Below are 26849 nucleotides of genomic sequence, written 5' to 3'. Positions count from 1 at the left end.
ACAAGAGCCCGCAGCATGAGCATGGTGAGCCGGACGGAAAAGGATTACGACAGCGCCACGCCGGCGCTGCAACAACAAATGAACCTCGCACGGCGCGCCTGCTGGAGCAGCTGCCCGACCAGACCCAGCTCCAGCTCCAGTTCAAGTCCAGGTGCCCTTGATGCTATAGAAATTCAATTGCCCGTGGCAACAGCTTGTCAGCCGGCTAAGCCAATGAGTCCTAATCAAAGAACAACAACAACCCAATCTCCACCGAGCAAACGTCCAAGATTCAGTACGGGCGGCAGCTGGCAGCGGCAACTGTTGCTGCTGCTGTGCGGCATTTGCATTTTGCTGACCAGCATCGAGGCACGTCCCAATGTTAGCGCCTCCAGCAGCAGCTCCAGCTCCGGCTCCACCTCCAGTTCTGCCTCCAGCGACAAGCCAGCGGATGCCGTCACGCAGCTAAACGTAAGTATGGAAATTTAATTACGATCTTCTGCTGTGGGTTAGCTGAAAAATTAGATAAGTAAGAGCTGGAAATGTAATTACGATCAGCTCATCAGCGGCAGACGAGCTCTCATTTCCGTCTTTCTCTCTCTACATTTTTGTTAAGCTTAGCTGAAAAATTATCTGAATAGGAGATAAATAAACCAATATAGTTATATTCTTGAGCATAAGTATTTGTACAATTGATTGTCAAGTTGAAGCCCTGAAAAGTTCATACAGATCGGACTATAAGGACCGAAGTTAGTCTGGAATGCATTTCCCATAGATAGTGTGGGGTTAGGTAAAGAAGAAGAAGCACAGTCACTCGTGCTTGTGTTGTGTATTGTGTATATATATTACATACATATTTATAAAGATACATACATATATATACTACATATTCATAAAGGCAGCTCGAGGCAAGTTTCAACGCATTCTTTTTTAATTTTTATTATTCAAGAGCCGAGTGCGAGCTATTTCCTATTTTCCTTTATCCCCACAAAGTGCTTTTCAACTAATTGCATTCTTGTTCTAGGTGGATTAAAAATACCTAAACAAGTATTTAGTTTTCCTTTACTAAGCTCGCAAAGTGTGCAGCGTTTTTCAACACCAGAATTGAAATTGTTTGCGATACACTTCTTCATAATTTCCTTTTCTGAATTTGAGTAAAATGCATGCAAAATAGTTTCTGGCTAAGCTGAAAGCTATTATAGCTACCCATTGAGCCTTCCATTCTTAAGCTGTTGAAGATTATCACGTTTTTCAACACTATTGTACAAATTTCTTGGGATTTGCTTCATTGGAATTTCCTTCTATCATGTTGACTAAAATGCATGTAAAATAATTTTAGGCTAAACTGAAAGCTTCTTAGGTAGCTATGAATGCCAGCTATCCATTGAGCCTTCCATTCCTAAGCTGTAAATAAATGCAGCGTTTTTCAACACTAAAATACAAATTGCTTGCGATTCATTTTATCATAATTTCCTTATATTATACAAACTGTATGCAAAAAATAAACCTAGGCATAACTTAATGCTCTTGGTCCTATGCTAAAAATGGCAGCGTTTTCCAACACTATTGTGTGCGAATTAATTCAAAATAAGCAGTGCTATAAAATACATGATTACTTAATTCCGTTAAGAGGTACAAAAAGGCTTTCTTAGATTAGTTAATGCTTGGAGCATATTTTGGATTAGAAAAGTATTTTTTGCAAATCGACAACTTGACAACACTGGTTTTGTGCCTCCAGGAAGTGTCAGGGCTCGGACTGACATTCAACTGTCGTTAAGTTTTAGCCATTTCGATTCGAACACAGCACAGCAAAATTGCCTCTAATTATGGCAATTGGCCAGGCCAGAAGCTCAACAAAAGTTAGAAATGTCGCTTGTCATGAGTTATTACCAAAAGTTTCAGCTAACGCCAACTGTTGACCGAATCGCACATCCATCAGCCAAAGTGTTTAGACAGTTGGCAGAAAAGATATACGTAATATTTACTATGACTGTAATTGGAGCAGGTTTACTCTATGAGGCAGTTCCAAGATAAATATGTATATTAAGATAGTGAAATAGCGAGAGAATTGTAGTCAAAAGGTTATCTATCCTAAATAGTTGCGAATAGTTGGGGAATTATTTAGAAATGTAGCTGGAAATATTTGCCATGTTAGCGGAAATAGTTGTTTAGATACAACAAAATATAATACAATACAAATCTTTTCCAAAATCTGAACTTTAGCTGCCTCAGACGACATCGTCGCCAGCATCAACAGCTGCGTCTCCGGCTCTGCCCAAAGCCGAACCGCTGACAGGTGATGCAAAGATTGAGAAGGATTTGTTCGATGTGTCGCTCGACGATGAGACGGACGAGGCACATCATCACACGGAACGTTATCCGCTCTCCCAGGTGGACTTTGCGCGGGTCAAGACGCCGTTCATAATTGGCATTTGGATACTTTCGGCGAGCATAGCCAAAATCGGTGCGTATATGTCAATATATGTAAAGTATATATGCACATGCATTCCTTTTATTATTTATTTGCGTGTGCTGTCTCCGGCTCGCCGGTTGCCAGGCGGGCAAAATCAATATGTTTATATAACGTCGTCCTGGTTGTGCGTCCTGTCTGTGTGCTTAGGTGTGCAGCTGAAGGACATTGCATAAGAGTCAGCCAAGTGGCGCAACAAGCGCAGCCCAAAAGGCCTTGACACTGGCCCCTAAAAAGCAGCAGCCACCACCCCCGAGAAGGCCAGGCCCAAAACCCCGGGCGCAACAATTTGCCAGATTGCATAAACGATTTGGCTGCAATCTCAATTTTGACTGGCACCTGCTTCCATTTTTTTTTTCTCAACTCTTGACTTTGCTATCTTGTTGGCCCGCTCTTTTAGCCGGCTCGTGGCTTGCACAAAAATCCATTTGCTGAAGGCCAACTGCTTCACTTATTGGTTCATTACAAAGGAACCCCCTTTTCTCTCTCTCTCTCTCTCTCTCTCTGCCAACTGCCTCAAGCGAGCAAAACAACTTACATAATTATCGGGGCCACTTTTTTCAGCTGTGCAAACATTTTGCTAGCATTGATAGTTTTATAGATTATGCGCACTCTGTTAACTTCCATTGTTAACTAATTTTCATAAAAACGACCATCGATTTTGTATTCAATTCTGATTCGTCTTTAATTTCCTCTATTTATTTTTAGATTTTCAAAAATTAATTATAATAATTATGATTATATTCTTTTAATATATATTTATATATGGAAATATATATATGGAATATATAAATAAACTACTTAGCAATAAATAAAGTTAGGATTCCATACAAATCTTATAATCGTGAGCTTATATGGAACAAAACATATAATAATGCAAGTATTTTGTACGCATAAAAGTATTATATATGAATGTGTTTGTGTGTGTGTGTGTGGGTGTATGTGGGCGTGTGTGTGTTACTGCATGCATGCATTTCTGTATATATGTATGCATGCATGTTTGTTTTCTAATACCAAACGCAGACCATGCGTATTTGTCGCTGTTCTGCAAATTTAAGTAAAACGAATTTTTACCGAGTGCTCTTCTCCTCGATTCTCAAAAATCCAAGTAGGCTCTGCTAGTTTTTCATGCTTGGCCAGTGAGGTAGTGCTTTTTTATTTTTACATTTTTGTCGTTTTCATTGTGTTTGCAACGATGAATGTATGTATTTATGTATGTATGCTCGTTTGTATGTTTGTATGTATGTATGTCTGCAACATGCATACATATATATACAAAAATGCATACATGTATTTGCTGACATGCACACAAACATACAAACGTGCATAAATGTATATGCTGTCATGTACACAAACATACAAACATGCATACATGTATATGCTGACATGCACACAAACATCTATGTATGCATGCATGCATATATGTGTATGTATGTACACATGCATGTATATACATAGGTGTGTGTGCCTGTATGTAGGTATCCGGGCATGTATTCATACATGTACGCATGCATGCATGTTTGCATATATACCAAAAAAACATGCATGTATGTAGGCACAAACAGGCATACATACATATGCAAACTTAGAACTCCGTCCAAAAATCCACTTTTTACTAAATATAATTTTTATTTGGAATACTTTTATTATGTTAGAAACTTATTTAAGAACTTTGGACGCGAGTCAATAAAAATGTAGTTTCAAAAACAATTTACCGCACATTATCGTATATATTTGTAAAGTGTCGTGTCTCAGCATAAAGTGTTTTATTTGTGTACCCATATTTGGCCCCATCAAAGAAATTGACCCAAATTCAAGAATCAGCCATAATCGTTGAGCAGCTCCATTGGGGAAGGGTGTCTGGCGGTGCGGAGAGCATAACCACATTTCCATGTAAATGTGCCATTGTTGGAATGGAAATTGTTTTTCTCGTGTCGGTTTTTATAGGCACTCGGCAAATATGAAAAGAGAAAACAAACCTTTTGTGCAATTTTAGTAAATGTATTTGTACGCCACGCCCCATGACGCCCACATAGATACATATGCAAATTTGTGGCAATTGTGAGTCGGTTTTTGTGTGTGCTTTGTTTTGCTTAATTTAAATTTGTTTGCATTTCACAGGTTTTCACATGACGCCCAAATTGCATCTAATATTTCCGGAATCCTGTCTACTTATCGTGGTGGGCGTGGCCATAGGCGTTGTGCTCTATTTCTGCACAGATGTTGCCGTCTCGCCGCTAACACCGAACACCTTCTTCTTCTACATGCTGCCGCCGATAATATTGGACGCCGGCTACTTTATGCCGAATCGCATGTTCTTTGATAATCTGGGCACCATCCTGCTGATGGCCGTGGTTGGCACCATCTTCAATGTGGCCACAATTGGTGAGTATTCCATTAAATTGATTATTTTAATGGTGCGTCATCGCACACGTCGCCAACGAGCGGAACATGGCCCAAACGAAGAGTAGAAGCCAAAGTGGGGCACAACTTGATGCTCGTGTGGTTCGCATTCATCCATCAAGTGGCCCAATGACAGCGCAGTTTCCCCAATGTCAATAGACCTTAAAGTAAAGTAAAAAGCTTTATCGGGGGATTCTTTCACTTTTCACAGTCTGCTAGTTTTATGCGCCCAAACTTGAGAGTAGTATTGCATTTTGATCAGCAACAACCTTATTTCAGTTCTAGCTTAAACCTTTTGGGAATTATAAACGGATTCTATATTTGGAGTATACTGAATATCTTGTTGGACCTCCCAATAGAGTTTTGATTTCTTATTCAAAGTTCTATACAAAATTAATATTGGATTTAATCTTGAAAAGAATTCGAATTATTTCTTCTTTATAATAAAAACCACTTTTCTCAACTTTCATTTAATGTCTTCTCTATAATAATAATAATATAAGAGCAGTGAAAACTCCCTATAAAACAATTACTATTATTATTATTAGAAATTATTTTCATCGGAACAGGATTCGAACCTTATTTCAATATGAACAGTCCCCATTACTTCAGACAGCTAACGTGTAAACCGTTTGGGAATTATAAATAAATTATTGCTTTAAGCCATTAGAGCTTCAATTTTAAAGATATATATTTTATTTAATATTAAATCCTTTTCAAGACCTTACTGACCTTGAACATGACTCATCCTCACATACATAACATACATCACATTCTCGTGAGCACAATAAATGTTCGAAAATAGTTACTGAAACCGAGTCATATATTATGTTAATGCATTTCCCTCCCCCCAAGCTGTCGACATTTCAATTGCGATTTTCGCACGCTGACAAAGTAAACAAATTTACTGGAAATACATATATCTGTAGCATTGCTTAGGACTGATTACAATGGCGACGCGCTTGTTACACACATCAAAATTTGTGGCACGCGAACAACGAACAATGTTGTCCAAGGGCAGGGTAACATGCGCCTGGAGAGCAGCAGGGTCAGGGGCACGGGCAGGGGCCAAACGGCGAGGGGAAACAGTTGTAGATGACCGCTTAGACGTGATTTATACAAAATGTAACAAAACATGCGATTGATGTGGATGTATGGGGATATACATCTAATGGAATGGAAATGGTGGGGAGGGCTTCCTCTAATGATGAAGGCACGAGGCATTACGCTTGGCTGGCGCACATCTGCCCGAAATAAAAACAATCAAAAGTGATTTTTATGAAATACAAACAAATATCTATAGATCTGAGAGATTTTTTATTACAGCTAATGTTTGTCAAATGTTGGGGAAGTCAATTTCGATGCACACACACACAACTGCTTAAATATTTGTTTGGGAAATTATTAATTCAGACCTGGGCGTAAAAATTGTTTTTAATTTCAGATTTAATAACGAATGCGATTTATATGCTTATTTATGTAACTTTCCAGATTGGCATATATATGTATGAAGGCATAAACATTGTCTGAGTTCTAGTTCAAAGCAATATTATTATAATTACAAATGAGTTACATTTATTTATGTGGCCTTGAATAATGGGAAAGTAAACCTCAGAGGCGAACTGGATTTTTATTTCAAGTTAGGCTTTAATTTAGGTTAGGCTACAATCGAATTGAAACGCAGACTTGAAATGTTGTGTCTGTTAAGGTGTATAGTTCACAGTACAGTTGGCACTCGCATTTTAGAATGTTTCTACTACTACTACCATCACTACTACTACTTTTAATGCTGCTACTACTACTACTATTCCCACTACTACTTCTACTACTTTTATAACCAGTTAGACTCATAGTACTGTACTTAGTACATTTATTAATACTGAAATTACTACCACTACACTTCCTACTTCTACTACTACCACTTCTACTCCTTCTTCTACTACCACTACTACTACTATTTTTACTCCCACTTCTACTTCTACTACTTCTTCTACTACTACTACTACGTTTACTCCTACTTTTTCTACTACTACTACTACTCCGTTTACTCCTACTTCTACTACTACTACTACTACTACGTTTACTCCTACTTCTACTACCACCACTACTACTACCACTACTACTACTACTTTTACTCCTACTTCGTCTACTACTACTTCTACAACTACTACTACTACTACTACTACTACTACTACTACTACTACTACTACCACTACTACTTCTACTACAAATACTGCTACTACTATTACTACTAATACTATCAATATTGCTACTTATACTACTACTACTAGCCTGGAACTAAAATTATTTATAAATGGAATTAGTTTTATAAAGAAAAGCCTCACCCAGAACTGAAAATCAATTAAGACACTTCATTTGAGCAGATGCAATTAAAAAGCCTTTAAGCAAGTCAGTGCAATTAACTGTGAACAAGCCCGCTGCAATTGACAGCGCAATTAATTGAAAAGCAGAAAGTTGAGATTTATCGAGTCCTTGGATTGCAGGTGGCTCCCTTTACGCGTGCGGGCTGTGCGGCGTCTTTGGCGATGAGACGCCCAAGTTGTTGGACGTCTTTCTGTTTGCCTCGCTAATATCCGCCGTCGACCCGGTGGCTGTGCTTGCCGTATTCGAGGAAATACACGTCAACGAGATCCTCTACATTGTCGTCTTTGGCGAGTCTCTGCTTAACGATGCCGTCACGGTAAGTACAACTACTTTATTTTTTTCATTGGGTAATTCGCAGAAAGTTTCACAAGCCCATCAAATCATGCGGCTTGTGGCTTGATTGAGTGTTAATCGAGGTGCAATTACTAATTGCCTGTTGCATGCCTGCAGGTTGTCATGTATCACATGATGGAGGTCTATAATGAGATCGGATTGCCCAACATTATGGCGCAGGACATTGCCAGCGGCGTGGGCTCGTTTTTTGTTGTGGCCCTGGGCGGAACTGCCATAGGTAAGTTCTATATATAATCTATATAAATCAGAAATGCACAATATACATAATTAAAATATAGAACAAAGACATATCCGAGCACACAGATGAGTCAGTTTCCTATACGTCAAATTGATTTATTTCACGCATTCAGAAATGTGCTGTATTGATTTAATTACAACGTCAGTTCAGATTTTCTTAATTAATATAAATTTATATTTAACAAAAAAAAAATGTAACAAAAAAACGTTTCATTTAATAAGATTTTTGCTGGGCATTGAACCGGGGACTCTTTGTTTTTCATGCAGCCGCCCTGCCACTAGGCTACTCTTAAGCCAAAACTCTATCGAAATTTTATAAGCCTTTAAATAAAAATAACGAAAAAAATAGCGATATAAATGCATAGAGATCACTTTCATAATTAACCACGGAGATATTTACATATATATAGATATTTTTGCATATAAATATTTAATACATATCACTTGCATGTTACAGGCATTATTTGGGGCTTCCTGACGGGTCTGCTAACACGTTTTACGGATCATGTGCGTGTCATAGAGCCCATATTTATATTTGTTATGGCCTATCTGGCATATCTGAATGCGGAAATCTTTCACATGAGCGGCATTCTGGCGTGAGTATGATCTATGGCAACAAATAGCAACATTATCATAACCAAATATTTGTCCTCTACTTCTTGGCTATCTGCAGCATTACTTTTTGCGGCATTACGATGAAGAACTATGTTGAGTCGAATATATCGCAAAAGTCGCATACAACTGTTAAATATGCATTGAAAATGTTATCCAGTTCGGCGGAGACAATTATATTTATGTTCCTAGGCGTGGCCACTGTCAACAATATGCACGTATGGAATACGTGGTTTGTGATCTTAACCATTGCCTTCTGCTCCATATTTCGTGTTATCGGTGTGTATATTCAAGCTAGCTCCACATTTGACTGTTTGACTGTGCTTTACTGCAACCTGTACAGGTGTCATTCTGCTGTCGGCCATTGCCAATCGTTTTCGACTGCACAAATTGTCGCGAGTGGATCAGTTTGTCATGTCGTACGGAGGGTTGCGTGGCGCTGTTGCCTTTGCCCTCGTCCTGCTCGTCGATGAGAATGTGGTCAAGCATAAGAATATGTATGTGACCACAACCATAGCTGTGATCTACTTTACGGTGTTTGTGCAAGGCATCACCATAAAGCCACTTGTCAAGATTCTTAACGTGAAGCGAGCCAACAAGCGGAAGCCCAGCATGAACGAGCGAATTCACGAGCGTGTAAGTTAAATACTGATTCTTAAAGCTAGCTAACAAACTTCACAACCACTTTTTCTAACTTAATCTGCATGTTAAATATTTACAAGGAAGATAAAAGCTAATAGATTCTGTAAATCTTAGCTGACAAAATTCACAACCACTTTCAAGAATTTTCTACTTTAATCTGCATGTTAAATATTGACAAGGAAGATAAAAGCTTATAAAATCTATAAATCTGACAAAATTCACATTGCAATGCAACTCTTACTGCTAACAAATTAACATGAGCTTTAACAGGCAGTTATCAGTCTTGCTTATTTATACAATGATTTTCTCAATTAAATCCTTTTAGTTTATGGATCACTTGATGGCTGGCATTGAGGATATTGTAGGCAAGACGGGCAACTACAATGTGCGTGATAAGTTCAAGCGTTTCGACAATCGCTTCATACGCCCCCTGCTGATCAGAGATCTAAAGGTACGTATCAGATTTCCAACTCACTTTTAATGCTTAACTTTTTCCCCTCCCAATGCTGCTCTCTATGCTTTACAGGGCGCCGAACCCAAAATTATTGAGACCTACTCCAAGCTGACCATGCGGGATGCCATGGAGGTGATGCGTCGTAATCCGTCGACAATTGGCCAGATGACGGGCACCGAGTCGATGAGTGCATTGTTTAGGAATTATACCAATAATTATATTGGCGGCAGGTGGGCACCGCCAACCATATACACCACCTGGTAAACGAATTTTGGATAATCGATAATCGATAATCAATAATCGATAACAATAGCCGTACAATGCATGTATGCAAGAAATTTAAAACGAAATGTTGTAGTAATTTTTTTTGGCATGCAAAATTTAGCACAAAAATTAACATAATTACCGGATTGGCCCCCAATTTCTACACTCCAAAAATACTTCTCTCTTCTACACTTTTTATATATATATATATATGAACTTTTGCATATCTGAAATTCGTTTATCTGTAACTTTGTTTCAAACTTGGTAGTATCTCTATATATATATGGGAATATATTTTCGTTTAATTAATTTCCATGTGTCTACTCCATGCAAATAGTCCCAGCCTGACAAATCTGGACAACTCGTGCTCCCACAACCTGGACATGGCCGAGCTTGACTATAATCCATCCAAAAAGGATTTGACAGATGCCAAGATACATCATCTGCTAGCCGAAGAACTAAAGCCATATAGAAGGGTACGTATGCAGCTCGCAGTCGAGTCGAGAGCACCTTCAGCATAATAATCGATTTTGGTTTGGTTTTCTATAATATAGCAGTGACAGTTTTAACTACTACTACTACTATATATCTTATAGCATATTCTTACACACACACACGGCCCAAGTTTTTGAGTACCTATATGATATATATATCACAATTCCAATCCATATCACCGAAAATACTTGACGCCTCGTAGTCGTATTTGTATTTTATGCTTTCCACCTTAGTTTCCTTTTTGGGCATTTCGTTTTGAGACACGCTTCTCTCTCTCTCTCTCTCTCTTTCTCACTCTTTATATATATATCTCTTACTCACTCTCTCTATATAAATACATATATATGCTGACAATATCTATATAATTAGATATATTTGTAATTAATCGTTTCTTTGATTTCTTCCCGTTGTTACGAACTCAACTTCAACTTTAACTTCTCGTCAACGTCAAAAAAAAATATAATAATACCAAATATCTCGAAAACTACTTCAAATTTTTGTGTGCTTTGAAAATATTTTACGAAACTGTACAAAATATTCAAATATTTCGTAACGAAAAGGCTTCCATACAAATGGTACGAATAAATTGGTTCAACTGATTTAAGAATTTCTTGAATTTTTCATTTTATTTTTTTTTTCTTTTATTAAAAAACAAAAAATTAATTAATAATCAATTAAAATGATAAACATTTGCTTCTGTATATGTTACACGTTTTTGTGTGTCTGTACTAATGACTGCAAGACATTTTTGTAATGCATACAATTAATAACATTAATTATACTAATTAATTAACAGTTACAGTTTCTAGTCAATATCTTAATGTATAATTGGTGTCTATACAAAAAAAAAAAAAAAACAAAACAAATCGTATTGATAATCAACTTTTTTCTAAATGGCTAACAACTCTCACATAAATCAATGTATACTTAAATTCAATTTGATAAGAACTAAACTTCAGAACTCAAATTCATTTTTATTAGTTTTCTCAAAAACATTTCCATTCATTGTACATCAAACAAGCACAGAACATGTTTCTCTTAGGAAGATATACAATATATATATTCGTGATTTTTTCAGAATAGCGTTGCTTAAACTATAAATATTAATACATTTACAATGCTTCAAAAACGAATTATAATTGTTTGGGTATTTTTCTTTAATTTTTAAAAGTATTTCAAAGTAGTTTTTCGGGTAAAGTATTTTAAAGTAGTTTTTCGAGCTGGATAAACATATTTAAACTCAAGACTTGACTCAAAAATATTCAAAATAATTCTAAAAAAAATGTTAAGCTCTTATATATTCCATAACATATTCTCGAGTCGTAGGTTCATCTTCCATTAGAAATGTATTAGAGTAGTTTCGGATTTTATTATGCCCTTGCAGAGGGTATTCTAATTTTGTCGTGAAATGTGTAACGCATAGAAGGAGACATCCCCGACCCCATAAAGTATATATATTCTTGATCAGCATCAACAGCCGAGTCGATAGAGCCATGTCCGTCTGTCCGTCTGTCTGTTTCTATGCGAACTAGTCTCTCAGTTTTAAAGCTATCTTAATGAAACTTAGCAGAAGTCCCTCTTTCTGTTGCACGCAGCACATATGTCAAAATCGGACCACTATATCATATAGCTGCCATAGGAACGATCGATCGAAAATTAAGTTTTTGTTTGAAAAAATATTTTGTTTTTCAAGATATCTCGACCAAACTCGGCATTTATTAGTTTTACTATGCTACTCATATATATGCAAAATCCTATTCAGATCGGACTACTATATCATATAGCTGCCATAGGAACGATCGGTCGAAAACTAGGTTTTTGATTAAAAACCTTTTTAGTTTATCAAGATATCTTGACCAAACTCGGCATTAACTATTTTTCCTGTGCTTCTTAGATACGGGCAAAGCACTTTAAGCATTATGAAAAGGTTGGGTCTGCAAGGGTATTAGATCTTCGGCGTGCCGTAGATAGCCTTTCTTTCTCGTTTAAAATTGCGAAAGACCACAATTATATCAGGTTTAACACTTGACATCCAATTAAACTCGTTTGCAGCACAGCAAAACACATTTTTAAATAAGCACAACTTTTCATTTTTCTTTTTTTTCTGGACTGCCAATTTACTTTACTAATCTTCCTCCTTTGCTAGATCCTTTAAAGCACACACTGTTTAGCAACAAGAAAATATGTATATACCTAAATGTTGTGTTGCAATTTAAATCCTTTATCCAAAAATATACTCTTTTCAAAGTACAAGTCTGTTGCGGGACAAAAAATCGAAATGCATCCGTTTTTTTTTGCGCGTCGAACCAGCAAGCGAGAAGTCGCCGGCTCAAATTTAGCAAAAAATGTTCAGTTTCTCAAGTTGTTAAATAAATATGTGAATTATCACTAAAAAAGCAATAAAAATAGAAATGAATATTGGATATATTCTATATATACCTTATATTTTGGAAAGAGTATTCTCGCTGCGGCCAGGCCGAAGTGCGCCTCCATATGCTGTGCCCACAAGCACGCCCTTTAATAACAATCTATAAACTTAAATAAAATATTTAATCGTATTAAGAGCATATTATCTTAATGTATATGTAAGCTGTACAAATGTTGTGAGACGTCTTTATTCACCTAATCAATTGTTGTTTATGCTAGTTAGCAGCAAATTTACAATTAATACTGTATTACTTGTCAAATGAAATTGAAAAAAAGAAACACCATTTATGATATGGCATTTAATGTGCTTTCGTAATATTCCTTACAGCACCGTCGTCTTAGTTATAGCCGACACGCAGTAGATGACAGAGATTTGTCCACACAGGTGAGTCGAACACATTGACAAATCTCTGAGAGCACCTCAAACCCTGTGGAAATCAAATAATATTCTATTGAAAAAAACATTTGTGTGTTTCATTTTAGGTCAATTATAAAATGCAAATGAATTTCCGTCGCATGTTCAACGATCGGAAACATCACAAGCGCAGCAAACGTGGCGCCAGCAACAAGGTAAGCGAATGCCCCCAATATATATATATATATATATCTAATATATCTGTTAATATTCACTTTTAGGAGCCCAAAGAGAATGTTAAACAGAATCATGTCTCGTTCCATGATTTCCAACAGAACGGCACCACCAAGCAGCTCTCCAATGGTACGAATACGAATTCGAGTTCAAACCATTCACGCAAAAAATCTTACAGAAAAAGACATACTCACAATTCACTTAACAAATATCGTAGATTAGACATAGGTAAATGCCACTAAAAAAAAAAATGACTATTTACAGCAATTAAATAATTTATTCGAAAAATAACTACTCCCAATGTAGTTGTAGCTGTAGCTATTCCTAAAAATCCTAATTTTTTAGTTCCATTATAGACAACATCCCAGATGTGTAATCTGAGCTTTTCCGTAGCATTTTCTTTATGATTTTCTCTCTTCCAAATCGAAGTAATTTCTAACTATTCATTAACCCGCACTTCATTCATTTTAAGTTTCTAATAAGCATGTTGGACATAAAACCAAATCAAAATTTTTCAAGAAATTATTTGCTTTTTCATTTACAACTTTGCGAGCGCCCATTTCCATTTGTTACTAATCATCATTTAAATAAGTTTTAAGTTTTAACCAAAAAAAAAAAAAATTGGTCACTAATTGAGAAAACCCAAAACTTTCTTTTATCTTCCACGCGCTTTCCTACCCGATGAAAACAAAACAAAACATCAATTGGTTGTATCGAAAAAAAAAAAAACTGTACTATAAAATTTGTGCACATTTAACAACACTGACCACACGCATTTACCACACTGCCTCATTTTGTATTTAACAACACTGTTATCTGTGTAATATACGATATAATATATCGTATACAGACTATATTAACGATATGCTTAACGAAACAGCCGAGGAATGCCCGCAGAATCCGAATGAGATCAATGTGATTGGACCCAGCGACGATTGGGACGACGGTCTCACATTTACCGCAAAATCATCACGTAAGTTCCATTCGCTTCTATATGCTATATGACATTTTACAAATAGGTCTATGGCCGCATCGAGTGTTATTCGATTTAGTTGTTTATCATTTATCAGTTGGAACCTTTTAGAGATATATATTTACTGAACGCCTGATCGGTGGTTATATAGCGATAACCGACTTGTGTGTTATGCCATTCTTATACTTTTATCTCAACAATAATTGACTACACAAAAATGCCATCAAGTAGCATATTTCGTATGATTCTGTACAAGAAATGTGCGCGACACAAAAAAAAGAAAACGTTAAGAAAGTTTGTAAACATTTTGTACAATTAATTGTGTAAAAAGATGTTAGAGCTATTTGTTATATCAAGTAGCCAACTTTTGTTGCTAGACAAACTCTTTTTTATTATTATAATTTTTTTTAAATTTGTTTTACTTTAGCCTCGAAATAACAGATCAACTGTTGAGCCAGAGCTTTTGCTAGACTCTTTGATTTCTGTTTTACATTTGAATACTTCCGCAAATTGCCTACGAGAATTTAGATATAAATAACGACAACATTTTCTATATATTTGTTTTTTTTTTTTTATCCCTATTTTATGCGTATCCAATTTCATTTGATTTAACATATAACCAATATGTTGCTCGATATGCTCCCCCCATCCCAACGATAAACTGTAACACACACAATTAGCTGACTCGGATCGCGCCAATAATAACTCCCTGATAGCGCATATTCAAAACCTGCCCGGTTTTGATGCATCCAAGGCGCGCATCGTTCAGCATTATGCGCCCAAGCTCGACGACGATCAGCAAGATCTAGACTCGCCCGATCCGCCAGTTGGACCCACAGCGGCCGAACTGATCCTGCCCTGGCGACGGGATCGTTCATACCAGAGCATTGGTAAACAATATCAAAAAAAAAAAAAAACACAACTACCAAGAAATAATAAAACACACTGAAGCATTGGCTATACGAATTTTATATATATTCGCATCCAGAGACATCTCACACTCCCATCATACATTTCTGATATGCATACACATCCAAAAATATTCCCGCTCCAGTTCCTCATTTCAATTCTAGTTAGAAATGTACAAAATATTGCCAGTATATCTTGTACATAAATTCCAAACTTGAAATATATATTAACAAAATATATCCCGAAGTGAAAAGTTTTACCTTCCAGTTAAATTTCGATATATACTTTTATATGTAATGCATTTTTCTCATACTGGTTCAGTAAACTACATTGCAGAGAGAAGCGCAAAAGAATAAGTGCAAAGTTTATTCAACTTCATATTAATATTGAAGCGAAAACTGAAAAAGCCAGACAAAGTGAATTTCTGGCATAATTTACTTATCAACTGGCCTGCTTGCGTAAACTTATCTCTTATAGCGCTTCTCTCTTTCACTCTCTAAAAGCCCATCTCCATTCATTCGTTTGCCATTGCTCACACATAAAAAATAAATCCAAACACACGAAAATTTCTGTGTATTTAAATCAAAATAAAAGCCATTATAGTCGTATAATGTCTCATAATCTTAGAGAAGTTGATTGTACAATCGTTATTTGTGCTAAGCATTTGAAGTCGCTATTTAAGCTATACCGAGTTTATTTCTGTTGCTTTTGATTTATTTATTTTCTTTGGTAATTCCCAACTAGTTTACGTGGCCCGTTTTATTAAGCTCCCGTTAAGGTTCATGTCAAATTACAGATGGCAACCCTGTGCTGCTATCTTAATGTCAATCTGAGAAAACTGCCTGGTAAATCAAATAACAGATGGCAGCACTGCATTGTTATCTTTAAGTCTATCATAAGTTTCATGTAAATAAAAGTTGGCAACATTGTGTTGCTATCTTAATGTCAATCAGAGATAACTGTCTGGTAAATCAAATATCAATTATTAGGCTAGAGTAATTTCATGTAAATAAAGATTGGCAACATTGCGTTGCTATCTTAATGTCAATCCAAATAAACTGCCTGGTAAACTCTAAAGCTTAACAGGTTAATAAAGTGCCTGGTAAATTGTATCAGCTAGATTAGTTGCATGTAAATAAATAATGGCAACATAGTGTTGCTATCTTAATGTCAAATATTTAGTATGTGAATCTGCTGCCTGGTAAATTTTATCAGCTAGATCAGTTTCATGTAAATTACAGATGGCAACACTGTCCTGCTGTCTTAATGTTATTTATTTAACATGTGAATACCTGCCTGGTAAATTTTATCAGCTTAAGCAGTAACTTGTAAGAACAACTGACCATGTTGTAAAGATGTTTAATGCCTACCAGGTGGATAAACTGCCTGGTAAATTTTATCAGCCACAAATTTTGAACTAAAACTTTAATTGGAGCACAATAAAACGGACCCAAATATTTTGTAATAATCTTCAATGTTATTTAGCTGTCATAAATAGTTGTCATCAATGTCTATCAAGCGACTGTTTAGCTAAAACATTCGCTGAATTGCTTGTTAAAGACAATACAAATAAAACATGCAGAACAGCTTGTAGTTCTCGTAGTTGCATACATTAACGATTAGAATAGGCGATCATCTGACTAAGTAATGCCGAAATTCAGTACATTTAGCAATACCATAATGTTACGCAAATCAATTGAAATTCACCTTTGATATGAGAAACCAATTGAAGAAACATTTCAAGCGAACCAAATCAAGCAAAAAGCAGCATGGCATTTTTGTGCATGACAAAGTGTTTTGTTGTTGCCATCCCAGAATCGTATACTACCTCTTAAGTTAAAAGTCGCGATTACACAACAACAACAACAGAACCTATCCATTAGCATTCCCAGTCCCAACATTTGTTTGTATTTGTTTAATCAGGCTAATTGTTATTATTATCATAATTAAGCTAAGACGAATCGAAACAAATGTCGCATGTGTTTTCCGATCTCATTGTGCTTTTTGAAATATTTAGAATTTAAGAACTTCTATAATTCGTTGAGTCAAAGAACTTTGAAAAACACATGCGATTCGAAAGTGAACATAACCTATTATTTGGTATACATGAAAAAAAAATAATGGGTAATACTGGCCAAGGCTGCGAACCATATTTATGCAAGCCTGGAACTTTGAAGCGGTTCTTCAACAAGGTTCCGCATTGCGTGCTTCCTTTGAAGTCTAGTTCAGTGCTCAACACTGGTTCGCAGCCTTGCCACTCGCCATTTCGATTCGTTTTGAACACCGTTTTTAACGGAACTTGATTTGCATTTAAGTTGAGCACAATTTCTTGTTCTTGTCCTACCATTTTTTCGATATTTCCAGTAGTTATCGATAACTGAGCTTAAGCTGAACGCGTGATGCATGCATGAAAAAGCTAACAAATATACGACTTTTCTAACACTTTACCACTCGCAATTTATATTACACAGTGGCCGAGCATCCGATACCCGAAGAGGATCGCAATTTGTCGCGCGACTCGGATGGCGAACGTCGCGTGGCCACGCCCACAGCGACCGAATCGCAGCTGCCATGGAAGCGAGGAGGCGACGAGTCGACGGACGCAGTGCAGCAGAATGAATTCCCCGCCTGGGCCTCGAACAAGGAGTATTTGGCCTACAATTCGCCAAGCGCCACGTTTTTAGGTAAGCTGAACAGTTGTCAAGCGTTTAACAACACTGGCGCAGCTCTGAGTTATCGGCGGCAACGTACACGTTTCCCAACACTGAATGTACAGTTGCCATCTCCGTTTACAAGCTCTTCTGCTATTTAAATTGAAAATTGCAAATTGGCCTTAAGAAACTCTGCCGAAAAGAAGAAGAACATGTGTAAATAACACAAATTACATGTGTACATAAGTAAATATCTATCTATATAGTTTTCTCTTGTGTTTCTTAAGTGCACAAAAAACAAAAAAAAAAAAAAAGGCGCGTAAAAAATAAGTGAAAATTTTTATGGATATTTGTAAAAAAAACACTTGGTAGTTTTTTCTGTGTAATTTTTGTTTGTTAATTTCCCTGAACTTTGTGTTTTCTTCTCTTTGCCGCATTGATTATCCTTTGGTAACTGTCGCCCACGCGCACACACACACACACACACACACACGCGCACACACTCCAATACACACCTGTACATTTGGAACTGTGTGCCCCCGCCCACCCACGACCCCGACAGGTGGTATAAACAAGCCTAAACAGCCCAAGTCCGTCATAGGTCTGTTCCGTCGCGAGAGTTCCAGCTCGAAGGCCGGCAGCCTGGGCAGCGGCGCTGTGGACGCCGCAAGCGCCAGCCAGGATCTGATGGTTGTGCCCATAGTAAATGCCATCAATCCGTTGATTCAGCTGCCATCGACATCGATGCACAATCCACGGCTGGACAATCGATCGCAGTCCATATCGTCCGGCACGTTGGGCGCCCATCTCGTCGGCCCGGACGGACATACGGGTCCGTTCCCGGTTACGGCGAGCCATCGCCGGAACGTGCGACGCGGTTCAATGCTGGAGCTTAGCGGGTAAGTCCTTGTTACACACTCACACACACACACACACACACACACCAGCACACACACACGCACGCACACACAGCGAGCACAGTTAAGTGTGTGTGTGTCCTGTTCTTTGTAGCTAAAATGTGCCCCCAGCATGTGACTGTGTATTCCGTTTTACGTTTCTGTGCTTGTTTTTTTTAAGTGTAGATCTGTTTATTTATAAGACTTTACATAGCTTTCATTCGAATATCAATATAATAAGACCAGCTGCGCTGCTTGTACTCTCTTTTTTTTATCAGCCAGCTTTCTTAATCATATATCATAGAAATTGTAACTTTTGGGGTTTCCTGAAAGTTATTTAATACGAAAATCCCAGATATTCAAATTAAAACCTTCTTTGAAATCCTTAAGCGGATGTATCTTTTTGAAAGTGAAAGTCGACCAATAGGTACATTTAACCATGTACCTAAGTACCTATCTGTACCTAGCTGCTCCACTTGTACTCTATTTTATCTGTTTGTCATTTATTATAAAAGTTATAACTTATGAGTTTCTAGGAAAGGTATATCATTCGCAAATCTGAAGGTTTTTATCCTAGATATACCAATGAAAGCCCCTTTTGAAAAGTTTTTAGAGTCGTGAAACTCTTCCAATAGGTACATATAGCCATGTACCTAAGTACCCATCTGTACCTAGCTGCTCTAATTGTACTCCGTTGTATCAGGCAGCTTGTTAATCGTTTATTATAAAAAGTATAACTTGTAGGTTTTCAGAAAAGGTATTTAATTTGAAGATCTGAAGGTACCCGAGATATTCCAATTGAAAACATAAATAAATATCATTCGATTTTGGAAAGTATTTTCGTCGAATCATAACTTAATTTGTGATGTAATCGCTTGACATTTTTTTTTTTAATTTGACAAAACTTAGTGATTGTGATTTTTTTGAACGCCATTTAATAGTCGAGATCCATAAGAGTCTGAAATAGTATATCATTCCCGACCTTTGTTTAGCCGAGATATATCAAAGGAGAGTTACCAATCAATTTTTTTTTTAATTATCTCCAATTTTTGTATATTTTATATTTTTCTCATCGATAATCCTGACATAAAGAAATGCTTAATGAGATATCTTATGAAGATCTGACTTTATTTTGCGAACCTTTTTTCAATTATGCTTTTTTAGAAACTTTCAATAGACAGCTCGAATAAATAGAATCCAATTTGGTTTTGAATCGCACTTAAAAAAAATTGCTAGAAAAACATAATGGATCCCTTTTTTGTTAAAAGAAAAAAGAAGAAAAAAATTAGAACCTCGCATGAAATAAATAGCACAAAGCTTACCCTAACTTCTGCCTAATCAAAAGCTTTAAAAAAGAAGCTACTAAAATACAAAAAATCATTAAAAATATTTACATTAATTTTAGAAGAAACCCAGAAATTTTTGTTTTATTTTTTTGTCTTCAACAAATTCCTTGCCCAAACTATGATAAATTGCTGCATATTTCGCAAATCCCTCGTCCTGCTCCTCGTCAACAGCTTTTCAGTTTCAAAAATGTTTTGCTTATGCATTTGAATATGTATGCTCTTTCTTGTGCGTAACTTTTTGCCAGAATTTCATTGATAATACTCAACTTTAATTGTGTGCTCTCAATTCGATTTCCAAACAAATAAAAAAAATGCTCGACACAGACTCATAGCAACTGGACGCAGACCCAGTCGAGTTTTGCTCTGTAGTCCGGGAGCTAGTAATTTGCTAGAGAACACAACAACAACAACAACAATAGCCACAACAACAACAACAACAACAGCAACAACAACTGCTACCAATATCAAACCAATAATAACGACAACAACAACAAGCACTGTCAACAATTCCTTCTCGGCAAATTTAATAATAACCACGGCAACGTTTAATTCCCCGAGCAACTCGTCAACAACCAACTACAGTTCCCCAACATCGGAGAGTAGCGGAGCTACGTACTATTCCAAGTAATCCGAGTGACCCATTAAAAACTGAAAACCGAAAACCGAAAACAATAAAATGGGCAATCAAAATGCAACTAAAGCCGGCCAATGTCGAATTTTGTCAACCAATCGTATATCGTCAAACCAGACAAGAAACTAACACTTATGATCCCTAACTGCATAGTTTGTATATATAGTACAAGAAGAACAGTTCATGCATATCATACGTAAAGTTCACTGAATCGATATCAGTTTAGTCTATCTATATATGAATCCTATATAATACCGATATACCTAGTTCTAGTTTGCAACCTTCAACGTCTCTGGCAATTGGCATCAATTCATTTCGCACTCATCAAGTATATTATTCAGAAATGGGACTCATAGCTTATCCGTATGCCTAGGCAGGAAGTGTATAAATTGGTGCAACTTTCGATCCTAATTCTAATTTAATATAATTTTCCTTACTAATTTATTTAATAACTGAAAAGTAGTCTGTGTTTTTACCTATACTAACTAAATGCCATGCAATTTCTTAATATTTAACATGTACTTTAACATGTACTTAACATGAACACTAAATGATTTACATAGGAATATTTATAAGCTTTTTTTTTTTGTTTTTGTTACGCCTCAAGAACATACAATACAACTTCCTAATATTTAACGTTTACTTTATCATGTATTTAACATGAACTTTTTTTTGTTACGTCTCAAGAACATACAATACAACTTCCTAATATTTAACATTTACTTTATCATGTACTTAACATGAACACTAAATGTTTTACATATGCTTTTTAAGAGAATCTTGTTTTTTGGTGTTGATACAACTCAATTTTCTTATTTTTACCATGTACTTTAACATGTACTTAACATGAAAAATAATAATGTTTCACTTATAAGTTTTTAAAAGAAGCTTGGTTTTCGGCTCTGTTACCTGTTCTAAACGCCACAACAACATTTCTTAATATTTACCATGTACTTTAACATGTACCTAACATGAACATCAAATTTTTTAAAGAAGTCTGTTTTTCAGTTTTGTTTCCTTTACTAAACGCCTCACGAATATTTACCTAAACGTGAATATTTACCTAAATTTTTTAACATTTACCATGTACTTTAACATGAACATTAAGCGTTTTACTAAACAATTTTGCACATCTGCTTATATTATCAAAATTGTTAAATGCTTTCTTTTTTTTGGGTAACAATATTTTTCTTTGTTTATAATTTTGATTATATTTTTAGCGCCGTTTCCATTGAGTCCGTGTAGCTGTATAGTCCACAGACAAACGCATCAATCACTTAGTAAACACACACCACACATAAATAATATACAAAAATATATACACAGAATATTTGAACAGTAGTCGAGCTGTTATGAAAGTCTAGTATATGTTGGCTTTTGGCTCATAAATATATATACTTATATATTCATAAATATGTGTAAGTATTTTGGCTCGCCTAATATAATTATCAAGCAGTTCATGACTGTGCTAAACACCCCTCAAATGTAACTATTATGCGCGCAATATTAGGGGTACTCCTGCAACTGATTAGCTGTGCACAGTATAGAGCATAAAATGAAAAACAGACAGATATTACGTCTGCAAATATTTAAGTTTGTCTCGTTTCTCTATACAATATACTAAAGGCATCGCTTTTTCAATTTCCCTAGACAAAATTTGGTATTGGTTCAGCTTACGTTCAGTCGAGGAAACTTAAGTACCTTATCGCAAATGCATCTCCCTGGCGAAATGCCTTTGATTTCTTCTTTTACTCCAAACGAAACGCTTTTGTATCTCTCACTAGTCAATCGAAAAAACACAAATCGAGAAACATAATTGAAGTAGAAAATTGAGTGACAGAAAAGCAAGGCTGCAAATCGGTTTTGAGCTGAACCGGTTCGAGTCTGGAACTAAAGTTTATATTTTACTAAAAACCAAAGCTAAAAACAAAACCGAAAATGTACAGAAAATAGTTACCTTAAAATAGAGAAAAAATTGGAGAAACCAAGCCCGGTTCACGAAAAGAACCTGTGGGAGGAGCTGGTTCAAGCCGTGAACTGAACTAAGAATCGAAGACAAAAACAGAAAATAGTTTAATTAAAATATAAAACAAATAGGAGAAGCCTAGCTTTGAACTCAACCCGGTTCACGAACCGAACCTGTGGAAGCGGAACTGGTTCGAGTTGTGAACTGAACTAAAAACCAAAGCTAAAAACAATTTGACAGAAAATAGTTTCATTAACGTATAAAATAAATAGGAAAAGACGAGTTCTAAACCCAACCCGGTTCACGAACCGAACCTATGGGAGGGCAACTGGTTCGAGTTGTGAACTGAACCACCTGTAATATAATTTATGCTTGCAGCCCTGGTCGAAAGAACTGCTTTATTTATTATTATTGTGGAACAGCAAAATCAGTTGCACTTGAACCTCATTTTAAATGAAAACTAACCAAAAAAAAAACAAGCTAAAAAAATTAGTTATTATTTTTAAGGAACTGCTGGCAGTTATTTTTGGTATTAACTGTGCCTAAACATATTTTTTTTTTGGAGAAAGGAGAAATTGTATTTTAGAATTGCTTTTTTGTGTTTTCTGCTCTCACTTTTAAATCTTTCGCTTAATGCTTACGCTTTTTATTATTGTTATTAAATTGTTACTATTTTGTTTTTGCTTTATTCTCAATTGGATTTTGCCTTTTTGGTGTTCTCTATGATAATCGTAAGAAGTTGTCTTTGAAACTAAATGTTAAAGTACTTTTACTCGTTATTGTTAGTTCCATTTTGATGGAGGCCCTTCAAAGTTAAATAATTATGTTAGCTGTAGACCCTGATCATAGTTCGCATTCACTTCGTTTCAAAATTGTACGCACAATTGACATTTACTTTCTTCGACTTCTCTTCACGTCCATTGCACACAACAACAACAAAAATACACAATCACAGCGACACAATACCCGAGGAGTCCAGCTACCAGCACGGCCACTCCAAGTCCCTCTGCGAGCCCGTCGATGCCGATGATTGGGACGCGGTGCCGCTGGCTGGCACCGCCGCCGCCTCCGCCTCGGCCTCCGCGAAAGTAATGCATGCCGGACGTGAACCTTTGCTGCCGCGTCTGGCCGCGACGACGACGACGCCGCGTGCCCAGATCCGGCACATGAACGCTGGCGCGGTGGGCGGTTCGGCTGTGGGCGTGGCGGGCGGCAGAAATCAAGTGACGAGCGCGCTGCTGGACTACGAGGACACGGACACGGAGGAGGAGGAGGATGAGGATGATGATGAGGGCGAGGATTTTGATTTGTATGACGATGAGAACATTGTCGTCACCACGTTCACAACGCCCGCAACGCCACGCCCACACGAGCTGGGCAGACGGCATGGCGCTGCAGCTGGAGCCGCACCAGCTCCACCCAACACCACGACGACGACGACAACAATTCGCCTGACGCGCAACAACGACGAGAGCATCATTTGAGGGTCGAGCAGCTGGAGGACTCGCGCCAGATCCAGGCGTCTTTTCCAATACGAAATGTTCTACTGAGATCGGCCTAACTATCCACATGAATATAATTGACACATATATATATTATGTATATGTATATAGGCACATTTTGAAAATGGTTTAAAAACAAAAAATAAGAAAGCTTTATATTATAATTAACCCCATAATTGTATATAACAAAAGAGTATAGAAAGCTTCGGCTTGCCGAGGAATAAATAACCTTGCGGATATATTTTAATCTTTAAAATAACCTACAGATAATTACTAGAAGAGCTCTATGATATATTGGTCCGATGTAGCTAAGCAAAGGGTCTAATATATATGATTTTTTGGAAAACAGAAGAGATTTTCATTCAAGAACTTCATTTTTCGAGCGATTATTCCTATCAGCTAGACGATATGCCCGTAAGACTTTAGCGGGAAGTTAGAAGCATGGTAAATATTTAACATGCAAATTGTGTTAAGCATATTTCAAAATGAAAAGTCTCTATTCTACGTATAGCAGCTATATAATATAGAGGTCCTATTATTCCTAGTTATGTGGTATATGGTATCCGATAATAATAGGCCTCAATCCAGAAGTTAGGAGCATGGTAAATATTGACCATTTCCTGGGCATTTTTTGAAAACGAAAAGTTTCTCATTCAAGAACTTCACGTTCGACCTATTCTACCTATAGCAGCTATATGATATAGTGTTCCGATCAGGCCAACTCCGACTAGGCATACCATCTGTAACTAAAATACGCTTCTAAAACAAATTTCAGCAGGCTAGCTTCACAGTACAGATAGTTAACATAGTCCGTTCAATAGCTGGATAGTTAGGATCTGCAAGGATATTTAAAGAGAAAAACGATTGTACGTACGTCTGGCACACACAAATTATAAGTTAAATAGAATTTTTTCAGCTGCTTTGAACCATTTAAGTTCTTCAATTGTTAAACTAATCTATTTATAATGTATTTACTGTATTTAAAGCTAGCCTAATGCAAATGTGTTCCAGAAACAATTGTGTTATCAATTAAACAATTTAGCCAAAGTTCAGTATAAGTCCTAACACTTAGTTAGCTGTGTGTCCGTGAATTGTCTTTTGCTTTTAGTTTAGACAAATTTATAATATCTATATGGATAATTATAACTGTGTTGCTGCAGTATTTAGTTCAATTTTAGTCGTACTTAACGTAGCGTGTAAAAGAGAGCTGTAGAGCTACGTTTAAAAATAAATAAGAAATCTATTTCTAAGCAACAACTAAACTAGTTAATACCTATATATATATATATACTAATATACTATAGCTATTTAGCAAGAGTTGTGTAATTTATAAATTATTTTTGTAAACATTTACGAGCCACAAACTAATGAGAAATGAGTAGCACGAGAGTAAATCTTAACGTCTAAGTATGCGTGAATTTTCGACTGTATGACCAGAAAGCAGGAGTCCCAATAAATTTGCAGTTCAATATGTTCAAACAGTTCGAAATATCAAACCGGAAGCCATTTTCTTTTTTCACCTAACCTCAAAAGTAAAACATAACCTCAAAAATAAAAGTTAAATTCACATGCTTAGTAGGAAATTGTACTTCTTAGTTGTCCTGAGTGATTCTTTAATTCTTTCCCCATAAATTTGCAGTTCGATATGTTCAATATGTGGTCGAAATATCAAACCGGAAGCCATTTTCTTTTTTCACCTAACCTCAAAAGTAAAACATAACCTCAAAAATAAAAGTTAAATTCACATGCTTAGTAGGAAATTGTACTTCTTAGTTGTCCTGAGTGATTCTTTAATTCTTTCCCCATAAATTTGCAGTTCGATATGTTCAATATGTGGTCGAAATATCAAACCGGAAGCCATTTTCTTTTTTCACCTAACCTCAAAAGTAAAACATAACCTCCAAAATAAAAGTAAAATTCACATGCTTAGTAGGAAATTGTACTTCTTAGTTGTCCTGAGTGATTCTTTATGTGAGTATATCCAACAAATTGCCTTCTAAATATGCACATTAAAGCTGAATTAAATCGGGCATTAAACCAATTAACTAACTAACTACAAGAAGAAGAAGAAAAACAACTGTGTTTGGTTAACTAAAAAATATTTTTATTATTTCAACGAAAGACAATAAACAGCTACAAGAAATTGCATGGACATTTCTTGTAAATTGTCATTTCACTTAAAGATAAAACAAAAATCTATGAAAAAAAAAAAATACTTAAAAGAATTAAAATCAGAGCTGTGTTAACTATGAGCGCGTTTTCTATATAAATCAAGCATTATGCACAGTTAAATCGGATGAAAATTGAAAAATTGACACTTTATATAAAAAGCGCCAGCTCATAAATGAAATTTGCTAAAAATAAAAAAAAAAAAATAAAAAAAAAAATTAAACAAAAACAAAAAGAAAATTGAATTAGTTTGCAATTTTCATACTGTAGGCCTTAAGTTGTGCATAATTAAATAAATAACTGGACATAAACAAAATAATTGAAAAATGAAAAAAAAAACTCACCAAATTATTTATTACACAAAATAAAAAATAAATAAAAAACTTGTAAACTGTTAAACTGATTTTAAATATTGTCTAAGAGAATTTTACTAAAAATAAAAATCGAACGAAAATCAAAGCAAACTAAAATTCATTTTCAACATATATATATATA

General features: G+C 36.1%; 1 protein-coding gene across 11 annotated transcripts; it reads left to right on the top strand.

Annotated features, from left to right (window-relative positions):
- On the top strand, nt 1-25664 carry LOC115768534 (sodium/hydrogen exchanger 3). Of its 11 annotated transcripts, XR_004018570.1 has the most exons (21): nt 1-450; nt 2203-2443; nt 4571-4834; nt 7357-7553; nt 7688-7808; nt 8286-8424; nt 8502-8719; nt 8784-9076; nt 9408-9533; nt 9609-9796; nt 10138-10276; nt 10856-10870; nt 13051-13107; nt 13206-13292; nt 13359-13440; nt 14162-14284; nt 14965-15174; nt 17665-17877; nt 18407-18743; nt 21938-22135; nt 23639-23715. XR_004018570.1 is itself a non-coding variant. In XM_030713126.1 (20 exons), exons 1-20 carry the CDS (start codon nt 16-18, stop codon nt 24165-24167), a joined length of 3984 nt encoding a protein of 1327 aa, XP_030568986.1. In that variant the 5' UTR covers nt 1-15; the 3' UTR covers nt 24168-25664. The 11 variants fall into 11 exon arrangements, 10 of the variants coding, with proteins under 10 accessions (XP_030568986.1, XP_030568985.1, XP_030568983.1 ...); XM_030713126.1 differs by lacking the exon at nt 21938-22135 and having other exon boundaries at nt 9609-9766; nt 23639-25664; XM_030713125.1 differs by lacking the exon at nt 21938-22135 and having other exon boundaries at nt 14192-14284; nt 23639-25664.
- The last annotated feature ends 1185 nt before the right edge of the window (nt 25665-26849 follow it).

This window comes from Drosophila novamexicana, unplaced genomic scaffold, assembly GCF_003285875.2.
Source record: "Drosophila novamexicana strain 15010-1031.04,08,12 unplaced genomic scaffold, DnovRS2.1 tig00001834-arrow-arrow-pilon, whole genome shotgun sequence".
Classification (NCBI taxonomy): Eukaryota; Metazoa; Arthropoda; class Insecta; order Diptera; family Drosophilidae; genus Drosophila; species Drosophila novamexicana.
This window is presented reverse-complemented; position numbering and strand designations above follow the sequence as displayed.